The sequence below is a fragment of the Ornithodoros turicata genome, chromosome 7, assembly GCF_037126465.1.
Source record: "Ornithodoros turicata isolate Travis chromosome 7, ASM3712646v1, whole genome shotgun sequence".
In the NCBI taxonomy this organism is placed as follows: domain Eukaryota; kingdom Metazoa; phylum Arthropoda; class Arachnida; order Ixodida; family Argasidae; genus Ornithodoros; species Ornithodoros turicata.
This window is the reverse complement of record NC_088207.1, coordinates 8,888,651-8,902,173: the sequence shown is the minus strand read 5'-3', so window position 1 is coordinate 8,902,173 and position 13,523 is coordinate 8,888,651. Positions and strand designations below refer to the sequence as shown.

Genomic DNA, 13,523 nt, shown 5'->3' with positions numbered 1-13,523 from the left:
ACGAAGGCGGAGCTTTCGCCGTAACGTAGACAACCCTCTCAGCATTCCAAGTATTTTAAATGTAAATAAATTATCCCTTTTTTCTTACTTCCCGTACCTTCGTAGTCTGTGTTACAATTTTCATTTCAGCTATATATATTCGCGGTCGTCCGAACCCCATTCACCAAGTGTATATATATATATAACTTCTTGTCACACAAAAGCAACCAAGCAAACACCCCCCGACAACCTGTCCCCCTGCTAGCTTTCAACGAATTGTTGGATTTTATCAGTCATCAACACAGACGGCACGCTAATAAGGCGCCCCGCTCGATGATGGTAGCAAAGGTGATATTGAAGACTGGGTGGGTACGAATCGTACCACCGGCTATGCTTGCTGAGGTTTTCCTAGGGTTTTCCGGAGACTTTCCAGGCGAGCACAGTTCTCTCTGAAGTCGGCCGAGCACGCATACTAATTCCTTCATCATTCCTGCTGTACGCTGTCCATCTACCAACATTTGTGCGCTGCTCATAGCCACAGTTGCTTTGCGGCGCTAACACATAATTTAAAAAAGCTCGCTAGATTGCCTATGGCGAACGGTCGTAGTTTCCTGTGGTACCAGGGTGGGGTGCACAAACAGAGAAGTATCTTGCAGAGGAACTAGAGGATCACAGCGGATATGGAAGTACATATCCCTAGGTTAAGAACCACCCGTGGTAGTGATATGCTGCAGAGTATACCATATGCACGTTATAGTAGAGTGTGTTAGATGCGGCCCTAGGGCCGTGTGTCTCGCAGAAAGGCGAGGAATCTTTGGTGAACGATGTTACGGTGATGCCTGCACTTCATCGGGTAACCTGATGGAGTGCAGGCTCTGCAAGAAAGTCTTGCTTTAACGTTGTAACTAAGAGTTGCTTTTAACTGACTTCTCATTATTGTTGTACTACACACAAACATGATATTTTTTTTTACATTGCCTTGTCATCTCTTTTGTTCTCATAAAACTTTGGATAATGTCAATGGTTGTAGAAATAACACAAACGTTTTGGTTGCGAAGCCTTCTTTTAAATGAGCATTAACGTCGTATCTTACACCTCCAAAACAATGTTGTTATTTTGTAAAGCAGTGCATGAAAACTATCCTCATAAAATATTTTTGCCCAAAGTTTTATCACAACGGCGCAATCTCATTTGCAAAATCGCTGCCGCGGCAAGAGCTTCGCACGCTCGAACTGCAGACAACACACCATCTAGTGCGATATTTATGAGAGTATCGAGCCCTCTCATTCGTCTTTGAAGCGGTAGCAGACTCTCCGGCATGAGTGACGTCGCTGAACGATGGTGGCCGACGTCATATATGTTTTCCTGCGTTATATGAGCATGCAACATTCACACCAAATATTTTATTTGGGAAGTGCGAATTTACTGAGAAAATTGCTTTGCAAGAGAGAGCGCAGCGGCGACGACATCACCCAGCGGCTCCTCGCGTCTCCTGACGCCAGGTGGCAGAGTATGACTTACGACTAGGACGACAAACACACAAGCATATACGAGAGGTATATTGCATAGGATGACTAGTCATCAATCAAGTACTAGGTGGAAGAATATGTTTGGGCACATTTTGATAAGTGGTTAGGATGATTGCTTTCCACGCCGAGACTGCATGGGAGGTAACGCGGGTTCGAATCCTACCACCGGCTGTGTTGTCTGAGGTTTTCCCTGGATTTTCCAAATACTGTCCAGACGGATGTCGGCACAGTTCCCCCTGAAGTCGGCCCAGAACGCATACCAACCCAACTCTTCCCCACTCCTTTCTGCTGCCCACTCTCCATCTGTCCACGTTTGTACGCCGTTCACAGTCAAAGTTGCTTCGCGGTGCGAACATGGAATTTAAAGAAAGAGAGTGGTGAGGAGAGAGAGAGATGAGTAGAATAGAGCTAAGACAAGCATACAATGAGTCTAGGCTGAACGTACTGCTGATATTGTATCTACTGCATATTGAGTCGCGCTGGCGTGAGAAGGAAAGCTGGGCCAGAAGAGAGCTTCCTGGGGCCACAAGGCGTGATGTGTCACCAAGAGAATATCCATTGCCTGAAGCCCTTCGTCTGTTGCCTGCGGAAGAGAAAGCAGGGTTTAATTCTGACACACTATGAGTGACCGACAAGAAAAAAGAAAGAGCGAGGCACAAATAGAATACACTGATAATGGTGGCAGCAGCAGATATCGTGTCTGTGCAGAGCGATAAGCTATCTTTTTATGAACCTAGCAGTAACGGTCCTTGTCCACTAACTGAACCCACTCATTACACACATAGGCCAGGATGTTACTGGTAACTGCGAATTCGGGCACCTTACCCGTCTGTGTGCAAAGGGCAAAAGCAACAAACTCCTCTGGATAGAATACCGCGGTGAAGATCGATGTGTTACACCAGTCGCGGAGCGGATACAGTCTGCAGAAAACGTTATGCATTACTAACTACAATTAACGGACACACATATTACTTGCTTCAAAGTCATCAACATGCTTAAACAAAAAAATGACCACGACGCATTTACCCCAGAGAAATACCGCTGGCTGAACCTGCAGATGACAGACACAACATGCAGAGACGTAGGAGTCAACTGAAAGCAAACCATATATAAATATACGATATTGCACTGTACACTGTAATGAAGGTCTGCGAAATACGCAATTAGCTTGTATCGCTATAAGTACTGCCATGGCTATAGCTCGGTTAGCTGAGAATGCTGCACACAGAGGACTACGTGAGACATTCATTATCATTCTCCAACACGCTAAAAAATCTCGAAAATTCGCTTATCTTGTCATACGCTTACCTGCTGGCGAATGGTTAGACTTTCCACACGCTGATGAAAGATTGCGGTCTTACCAAGACTAGAACAACTGATTGCTGACATTGATCAACAACAACAATATATGATGACGATGAGATGGTGCGGTACCCTACCCCATTGCGCGTGGAAGGATATGAGGGTATCGAATGAAGGATGGAAATAAGAGAAACAATTAAAGCGTCTGGAGCAATCCACTATACGACAGGAAGTCCAAGAACAGGTGAACAACACGACGATGGAGTACAGGATCTTCATAGGAGCCAATGAGGGCAACTAAACGGAGCGGCCTCTTGCTGATGCGGACAAGCTCATAACGCAGTATCCGTCGTTGCCGGCAGTAGAGTGCACATTCCATAAGAATGTGCTAGGTGTTCGCCACGACACGACAGGTGGAACACAGGCTTGTGTCACAGCGTCTGATCATGCACTTGAATTGTGAGGTGAAAGCCAGATTGCAGAGTATACGTTGGAGGAAGGTAAAAAGACATTGAAATGACTATTTCACTCCACCATTATACATCAGCTATTGTCGTTCAACTGAAATGGCTTACGAGGAACAGAAGTAGCTTTGACACGGCAGGAAAGCAGAAGACAAGGCACCGTGGAGAGGACGCGACGTATGTGCACGAACGCAGCGATTATTTGAATAAGCAGCGTGCCGCATGATTGGTGTACGATAGTCAGGTGACATACATAAGACACAAGCATGAAAAAATAAGAATTTAGACACCACGAAATACACACCACGATAAGCGAAGGCGCAGTTCGCCTCGATCGCGTCTTCTACACACAGTTCGCGCCGTGCTGACGGTGCTTTGTGTGTGTGTCTGTGATATTTTTGTTATTCTAGTACCGCTTGGAACAGTGGCACCTGGAAGGTCGTACTTAAATGCTTATACAGAAGCCACGACACTTTAGAACGACGTGATAGAACTCACATTTTTAAGAGTGTACCAAGTATGTATGATGTGAAGGTATTGGTAAAAATCTTTAAATGATATAAGTGTCTTCCAGGTACGTTCTTTGTAGACGTTGGTCTGGTACATTATTGTGCGCCTTACCCTACCCATTACAATCAGCTCCTTTGGTACTTGTTCCACGGTCCAGAACGACGTTTGGCCGGCGAACTTGGGAATATGTAACTGTCACATATTTAGATCGTCATTACTCCGTCATTTCTGAATTTCCGTGCAGATGTTAAGTACTTGCTCTAAATATTGCAATATGTTTGATTTTAGTGTATTTAGTTGTTGTATTGATTTCTGTTGCAAATTTGTACCTGCAGTGTGTCTCTGCCACGTCGGGGATGCAGTCCCCTTTGTAAATGCACAATAACAAACGAATAGAAATTGATATCGTGCCTCAAATGAAAGGTAAAGAGTGCGCACCTGCAATACCTAAGAATCGACGCAATTGCCACTAACAACGTTCTTTGCTGTGTAAAACGAGTGAAAATAGATTACGTGTGAGCTATTAGGAGACATGTCTTTCTGCCTTTTTTTTTCAACACGTGTTACAGGTTCGATAAGCGTGGCAACTGATGTAGGAGTCATAGGTCTCCTGACAGGAAGGTTCGCAGTCCACATCTAATTTGAGAATATAATTAGTTGACGAGAATTTGTCATGCCATATTTGCTTTCTAATTCAATCCATGCCATATCGAAAAGTTGAAGAAGCAGTTCGAAGTTCATTATGTAACCTTGTGCGTTTTTCTTCTTTCCAGCGCGTATGTCAGAAAGAAGTGGAGACAGTAATCAAGGTGCGTATTTTACCAAGTGTAAACACAAGCAAATCGCTGAACAACAACGTTTGTTTCTTTTCTTTTTCACCGAGCATGAATTCTTTCGTGGCTGTCGTGTATCCTTTCTAACGTTGATGGCAGGTACGCAGTACATCAGGAGTTATTTTTCTGACAAATTTCAGAATATCTCTAATGAACACGCATTTTTGCATGTCATAGTGTTAAGCTACATCCGATCGCGAACCCCAAGAAATGGTGGGTGGCTGAGCACTCCTCAAATGCAATGAGTGCCCAGCCACCTTCCCAGGTGTATATCGCTCGCTGAGTGACCCCTGGTTTGCCCATCCCGAACGATGCGCAGCTACCCAGGGCCGACGAGCCGCAAACACGGCGAAACACGTGTCCTCTGGTGCTGTCGCATCGTTCAACGAGTATCTGTTTCTCTACGTGCAGCCATAGAAGCCATTTTAATCTGTAAGTTTGAATTTCAAACACGTCTAACATCATTTACTTATTTTTTTAATGGCTTTTCCCCCCTCTTTATAATTCACTGGCTTGCACTGTGGCATTGAGGAGTGCTCAGCCACCCTCCCAGGTGTATATCGCTCGCTGAGTGACCCCTGGTTTGCCAATCCCGAACGATGCGCAGCTACCCAGGGCCGACAAGCCGCAAACACGGCGAAACACGTGTCCTCTGGTGCTGTCGCATCGTTCAATGAGTATCTATATATATATATATATATATATATACGCTACAAAATTTAGGTTCGAACGACCAGGATGTTGAATATAGATAGGGGAGAAAAGACACCAGAGACTGAAGTAGGGAGTAGGGGAAAGTTATTATTAAGCTGGCATTTAAACTAAGGGTCTGGGGAAGTCTACGTTTCGGCGGAAGCTCCGCCTTCTTCGGGACTGAGACGAAAATCTATGTACAAGGTCTTTTAAAAGGTTACAAAAGTGTCGTCACAGCTGGTACAATTCCACTGCGAGGCAGTCGTCAGTGAGTCATGTTCTGGAAGATTCCGGAAGGTTCCTGGGTCATCGGCCGGGGAGATTACGTGTCAGAGCCTTGGGTCGCGCTCGTTGAAAACCTGTTGTCCGGGGTGTTCTTAGAGTCACTGTGTTCAGCTGTAAAGAAAAGAAGAAAAGAGGCAGCGGGCACTCGGAGGACATACAGAAAAAACGTTATCCGGATATGCTTCTTACAGTTGATAGCACTCCTTTATCCTCATTTATTAGAGATTGGAATTTGTTGATCAAGTACGATTCGCGTTGCTCTCTGCAGCGATCGGATGTGAAATTTGACTCTAAAATAAAAAGTGCGACGTTATTAATGGAATGACCGGGTCGACTAAAATGGCGAGAAACCGGGAGGCTACCTTTTTTCGAAACATCTGATCGGTGGTTATTGAATCGAATCCTAAATGAATTTTTACTTTGACCTACATATTGCGCGGAGCATGTTGTACATTGAATGATATAAATAATGTTACTGGAGTTACAGTCAAAGTCGCCATTGATTTTAAGGGAGAAGTCGGAGTTTGTACTCTTGACCGCTGCCGTGCTTTGCATTGATTTGCATATTTGGCATCTTTTACCATTGCATGGGTGGCATCCCGCCGTAGGTGTTAATGGTTTGGGAACTTTGGAGTTGACTAGTCAATCTTGGAGGTTGCGGGCACGTCTGTAGGTAAATCGTGGCTTCTCGGCAAATATTTGTCGTGTCCGTTCAGATTGCAGAAGGATGCTATGGTGGTGGAATTGTACCAGCTGTGACGGCACTTTTGTAACCTTTTAAAAGACCTTGTACATAGATTTTCGTCTCAGTCCCGAAGAAGGCGGAGCTTCCGCCGAAACGTAGACTTCCCCAGACCCTTAGTTTAAATGCCAGCTTAATAAATAACTTTCCCCTACTCCCTACTTCAGTCTCTGGTGTCTTTTCTCCCCTATCTATATATATATATATAGGGTGTATATCTGGTAAAAAGTGATATATATGTATTTTTTTAAATATGTTCGCAGTTAGCTGGGACACCCTATATCATTTTTTACCACTATAGCATATGCTCAAGGGCACTCATTAGGAGGGCATTAGCAAAGACCTAAGACAAAGTCTTAATTAACTTTCATCAATTAACTTTTTACTTATAAAAGCTACGAAGTTGTCCAAATGAGAACATCTGTTCCCTTCGGTCACCTCATATCGTAGCCCTTTTCAGAACAAAAATCCGTTCGATAGATCGCCCGCACAAAATTCGTGAAGAAACACCATTTTTTCTTTATTTTGTTCATTGCGCATCTTAGAAGACGCGCTTTTCCTTCACCCCCAAAGTGAGAGGGAGAAAGAGCACGCTATCGCCTCTTGCGTCCTGGAAAAGGATTAAAAGAAAACAGAAAAATGCAACCCAAGATAAGGCCAGTTCCGATAGCGTCACCCGATACATTTGCCTCTTATATTGTCTCCACAAGTTCAAGCTCATCTTCGACGCATGACGCGGCACTGTGCTCCTCCGCCCTCTCACACTGGGGGAGAAGGAAAGATGGGTCGCCTAAGATGCGCAATGAAAAAAAAAAAAAAAAGGAAAGAAAAAGGTGTTCCATCGGACGAATTTTTGTTCTCGAAACGGTTACGATATCAGGTGACCGAAAGGAAAAGATATTGATAACTTGTATAATTAAAAAGCTAATTAATGAAGGTTAATTCAGACATTTTTTTCGAGCGATTCAAAATTTCCGGAAATTGTGCATCTCTAAGTACAACGCGATTGTGATCGGCGGCTTGTTTTTTCGCAGGGCTGTCCAGTTGTCGATGTGCAACACAAGGGATTGGCATGTTGTACACCGAATATAAATAGCGTCGTCTTGAAGCAACACTTGTCTCATTCCTAAATTCTATTATAAATTAATTCGGGTATTGTGGAAAGAGACAGCCGAAAGCGGTGTAGCAGTGCAACAGAGCCGATGTCACACTTGCGGAAAGCATTCGCGCGGCTGCATTCAGTGTGTTTTGCCCACACCAACACCGCGCATACGCCGATGGCGCCCGTGTTTGTAAGCAGAGAGAGTGGTGTATATACTTGCGACGAAGGCTTCGCAGCGCGGTCACTGAGTATGAGCATACCTCGTCCTACTCACCTCGAAAAACGTAGTATGAAACTGAGAGTATTGAAAAAGAAATGTCGGAGACTCTTCTCTAAGCCTGTCAAGTCAACATTAAAAATGTGACATGCCTATTGGCCTTTATCCACAGTCTCAATGTTGGGACTGCACGAGGTCCGAAGTTCGCCTGACGACAGCTTTGTCTTATTCCGTTGTGTCGCTTGCCGCCATAACACTATAAAAGTTGTATGTCTCGACCTTGCACAGCTTGCCTTCCGTCATGGGTTTCTGCTTTCTTCAGGTTTCAGAATTTTTTCGCCTTCGTTGACAATAGTGGTACTTTACCAATGAAAACGACCGAATTGTTGTGCACACTAAAATTCTATATGTACAACAGTTTTGGGAGACCACCGCTTGAGCCCGACTGACTTCGACATGTGTAATCTGCTCATCTTGGTTTGTTAAACCGCTTCTTTTCGACTGTGGTTGCCATTGAGCTATCCACTACTTGATGCTGTATGTGCGCTAAATAAATACGCGCTATAAATCTGTTATATTCTGTACAAGAGAAAATCTCGGTGAAACAATGTTGAATTTTTTTTGCACATTACGTCAGCAACGCCCAGGGTGTCGAACCGAAACGTTTTTCGTTCCGGTTTTCGTTCCGGTTCTACCATAAAGGGTTCGGTACCGGTCCTGCTCCAGAGCAAAACAATAAAGGTTCATACCGGTTTTAACCGGTTCCGCTTCTGGTGGGCATATTGATTCCCAGAAAAAAAAATCTATGCTGCAAAATGTAAACCCGGTTATTCCGTATACATGGTATTTGATATTAATAGGCAGCTGTGAAATTCGTAGCTCCTGGTTCCTGTAGGTGACTGTCTCTTCAAATAGGCTTTCTCCTTTCTTGAAGAGCATGATACAGACGGAGATGTAGACTTGTTGTTGTGATGTCATACGTAAAGTACTTTCTTGCTGGATTGGTGCAATCGCATCCCATCCCAATGTCTGTTACTGCTTCCTAGCCAGCAAGCACTACCGCACGAGTACGACGCAAATCGAGGAACATCTTCACTCACAAACGCGCTCGACGGCTCCGTTTTCTTTTCTTCGTGTCTTGTCCACAAAAGAGGCACCACTTCGCACGCGCTTGCCTCGCGGATACGTAAATGTATTCAACTTCGCTGATCTCAAACAAGGGACGCGTTGCGCGACATTACCGATAGAGAAGCAGTTACGTACCCCCCCCCCCCCCCCTTGGGTCGCTGTTTAGTTGAGGAGAGTTTGGGCGGATGAAATTAAAACGAACACTACGGCACTTTGGTAGAGAGTCACAACCGGTCACATGTACCTGTAAGTATATGTGCGCGAACGATAAAACGTTACAAAGGGAGCGTAAGGGCCATAGTATATCGACATACATTGCACCGTAACCGTAACCCTCGTAAAGTATCCATGACATGACTTCTGAACGCACGACATCAGTTTAATTCGCCAACTCGTAGTCCAAACCGGCGAAGTTTTATTTGACCGAAAACCGTTAAATAAATTTTTCGGTTTCCCTCCTGAGCGAAAAAAACGTATACGGTTTTGATTCCGTTCCGGTTCGCTCGAAAATAGCGGTTTTTTTTTTGGTTTTCGGTTCTGGTTTTCGGTTCGCTCCGACACCCTGGTAACGCCAATGAGGAATTATGCACATTATGCTACATTCGCTAACTGCGAGAACTGTCTCTTTTCGTCAAGGAACATCGTCGTCGTAGTGTGACTGTCGTCAGTTTTGCAGCAATGTGACAGCAGGAAACCGTGACAAAAAATAAAATAAAATAAAAATGTTTTTGTGCGAGGCACCGTACCCTAAGAAAAGAAAGTAGAATTTACTACCCAAGCTGGCAGAACGACAGTCACCGAAAGCAAGTCAGTAAGGGCCGAAAGGGGTAAAGGGGTAAGGGCCGAAAGGGGTAATTGGGAAACAGCCGTCTAGTGAACTTGAAGCGAGCTTGGGACCTCGCGGCCCCGTCATTGAGACGGCTGAAAAAAGGTCAATTGGTAAATCAACTTATTAATATTGGCTTAGTTAGTTTAGGGAACATCTCTAGCATTTCTTTTGCAATAATGTCACTTACACTTGCAATGCTACACTTACACTTGCAACGTTACACTTACATCGCTTAGAACAATTTTTTATAACAATTTATTTTACACCTGCAACTTTTCGTTTTGTTGGATACTGTAGTTACTTTTATACACAATGTCAGATTGAGGCAACCTCTGAAGTGTTTCCCAGAATTCTCCAAATCCTAAATTTTGCGGTAGACTACCGGGATTCTGTCAGTAGGTGACACGGTCCTTCTAGAAAACACGTTCAAATTTTGAGCTTGTTCGGTGCATTACGCTCAGTGCAGAACGCTCACAACGAACTTCCTTTGGGGGTATGGTGGTGTTTCAGGCTAATATTCGGCTACCACCACAATGAACTCCGATTTTTTTTTTCGTCACAATCGGGCATGGTCGAGCAGCATCGCTGGATCACCTGGCGTGGAATGCACGAGGGTGCAGATTATAGGCCATCTCTCACCGCACGCATCTTCCATTCAGTCCTATATCGTCCTATACCATCGGTCCATGAAACCGCGCACCGTTCAGACTCCGGTTTGCCATAGTTCTCAACATTTTGGTGCTGAAACCCGGGAGAAGACTTTCGAAGAAATATAGCAGCTGTACCGTGCGACAACTTGGTGGGCGACGAGGTTGGCGACGTCGACCCACGGGCGACTCTCAAACGTCGCCTACCTACGCACTGCTGACGATGGCCCAATAAGGCCAAAACAGCTGTCCAGTGCTGGTGTGGCGATGTTTGGGACTTACGAACACATGTTCTAAGTGCAGTTAAATAGCCTCTGCTACTTTTGTTCCGTCTCTCCCCAGTGTGTACCTTTCGAAGCAGCTTTTTTCCACAGCAAAGTAATAGGGTAATGTCCTCGCAAAACATAAGTCAAATGAAAACGGGCGTTTTCGGGAAACGATGCCAAATTTCCTGTTTGTTTAAAACTAAACCTAATTAAAATCTGAGTAAATTGAGGAGTATAACGAGAAGCGACATCCACAGCCAGCCAAGACATGACGCGTTGAAGTTGGAGGAAGATTGCGTGCTAGAGCATGTTTGCCATTTTTTATATAACAGAGCGTTGAATCGGAGCGCCAAAATTTGCGCCATGATTCAACGCTATATATATATATGTACCCCGGCCAGCAGGCAAAAACCTGCTGGCCGGGGTATATAGTATAGCATAAAAGAAGTAGCAAAAGTATCTTCTAAAACTCTAAACTCTAAAACTCTAATCTTCTAAAACTCGGGAAACATGCAAGTGCAAAAACGATTATTTGCGCAAGATTATTCGGTAGAAATTATTCGTTTTACGGCTGTTTGTCATCACATACTATGAACTTCTAAATGTAAAAAAAAAATAAAATAATGAAAACTCAGGTTGTAGATGGTACCTCCATGCCTTATCTGACGTCAAATCGACCAATTCAGGAACCAAATCCAGAAAAATAGAGCGGGTAAAGCGCGTTCCCACCACAGAACGGCTTGCTTTAAACGAAAAGAATCATATTCCACACAGACCTTTCTGATTATAGTTTATCATACGTAAAAGACACTTGGGTCACGCCGTGGTGATGTCTGCTAAGCGGTGTTGTGCGTAGCGGCGCTACAAGTAGCGCCGCTTCTGTAATCGCTACTTTTTTCAGTAGCGGAGGTGTAATTCCGCTTCATTTGTTATTTGTAGCGGGAAAGTAATTTCCGCTACAATCTTGAGTAGCGGAACCATCTCCGCTACCGCTACTTTTGAGGGAGAAAATAAAATAAATTAGACGCTAGACTCTAGCGGCTAAAGGTGATTTTACTACATGCTCCGTATCGTAATCGACTGCGAAACAGGTAACGATACATGGTACTCACTTTAGGTTCGACCGATTCATGTCACACCAGAGCGTTCAAACCGCTGTCTTAATTCCGAGGTTCAAGCTCTCAGGGCTCACGGATGAAAGCCAACGAAAGGAAGCAACCAGGCTTGACCGTGAACGAAATGTTAAGGTGTTCGGTCGCCTCAAGTGAGCGCGCCGAGGAATCCACGAGCGAGCTCCATGCAGATGATTTCTTTTCTTTTGAGGAGTCAATTTCTATGCAGCAGATCAAGATGGTCGTGAGCTTACTCAGTACCTCTATGTGCCAGATAACTTTAATTTGACATCACTAAAGCAGGGTTATCCAAGGGTGCACGGGGTGTTCCTCAGGCTGAATACCGCCGTTCCGTCAAGTGCGTCTGCCGAACGACTTTTCAGTACTTGCGCCGGTACGTTCACCAAGAAACGTGTTAGGCTCAGTGACGGGAACTTTGAGCGGCAACTGCTCTTGAAGTTGAGTGCAAGTGTAGTGACTTTTTCAGAAAATACTGATCGCAAGAAATAAAGTATCAGCAAGACCACACATCTTTGAATGTATCGAATCACCTATTCATAGGCCTTCGGCGAGGAAGTAGCGGAAGGGTAATTGCGCTACATTTTTTTGGTAGCGGTAGCGGTATCGCGCTGCGTTCGTAAATTTGTAGCGCCGCTATTATCGCGCTACTTTTAAATAGGGTAGCGGATAGCGTTATTTCGCTACCTAAATTGAGTAGCGGGCACAACACTGCTGCTAAGGCACGACAGTTAATGTTTACGCCTCCAAACCGGGTGTGAACATGTCGTTTCATTTTCTTGTTTATCTCAAAAACTACATGTCCTCCGGGGCGAAACTTTGTCATCTACGTGTAACTGGTAGACTGACATTACGCTGATCTAGAGTGGCATTAAGAGTTCGAAGGAACGACAGCGGATATATTCAAATCTTATAATCCGCTTTCTGCGGGTGGCGTCCGAATCCGCATGTTTCTTTCTATTCCAGGTGTTCAGATGTTGTCTGCTTCCGTTTTGGAGGAACGAGACGATGAAGTAATGTACGTTGAGACACACATAGTTGTTGAAAAGACTCACGGGGCGAGGTTCAAGCACAACGAAAAGAAGATTTTAACTTACCTCGCCACGTTAACCAATGCTGTAAGTATGCACGAATATGGTTGTCATCGCTCTTGCTTAATTCGTAAGTCGTTCTTATAATCCTCGGACTAGTACGAATGATATTAATACAACTTGCAAACTGTGTCAATTCATACAGGTGATGATTTCGTGTGAAAGAAAAAAAGAAGCAGCACGAACCTCGATAAGAAAAACGACATCATCTTCTTTAACCGAGATTGCTAGTACCGCAAACGCTCGAGGCGTGCTAGAGCTGAACGCACTGACCCTTCGTGCTGAGATAAGAGCTGAGACTGTCTTGTGCTACTGAACCAATGACAATAGAGTGCTAACACATATCCCAGGCAGCACAATGTACTGAAAGTCGAGTGCAATAGGGGTGGATGGTATGTGTCTTATCAATGTTCTTTAGTCCCGGGTCTGTTCAAGGCCTTCCACGTACCCGTCCAGCCCCATTGCATTCGACTTTCAGTACATTGTGCTGCCTGGGATCGAACACAAGACAGTCGGGTACACCCGCACTTACCTGAAGAGTTAATGAAAACAAGCAAACCTAACTCAGAACAAGAACACTCAGCCTTTGCCCAGTCCAGGTTACCACAGGAGCAGACTTCGCATGAACTCCAATAACCTCTGTATTTGTATGTGTCCGATTATCTCCCATTACGGAGGATAGTATTCAAGGCTAACGCGGCAATGATGACTGATATCAATACGGGCGACCTCAATTAAATCTCGTTTTCACCGATATTTTGACTGATATAACAACC

At 44.5% G+C, this 13,523-nt stretch overlaps 1 protein-coding gene across 3 annotated transcripts in view; it reads left to right on the top strand.

Annotated features, from left to right (window-relative positions):
• Positions 1-13,523, top strand: part of LOC135400191 (venom metalloproteinase antarease TserMP_A-like) — a 67,827-nt gene that overhangs the window by 28,831 nt on the left and 25,473 nt on the right. For all 3 annotated transcript variants that reach the window (XM_064631932.1, XM_064631931.1, XM_064631933.1), the window contains 2 exons: positions 4,558-4,593; positions 12,623-12,774. In XM_064631932.1, coding sequence (XP_064488002.1) covers positions 4,558-4,593; positions 12,623-12,774 — 188 coding nt within the window. The remainder of the gene's footprint in view (positions 1-4,557; positions 4,594-12,622; positions 12,775-13,523) is intronic.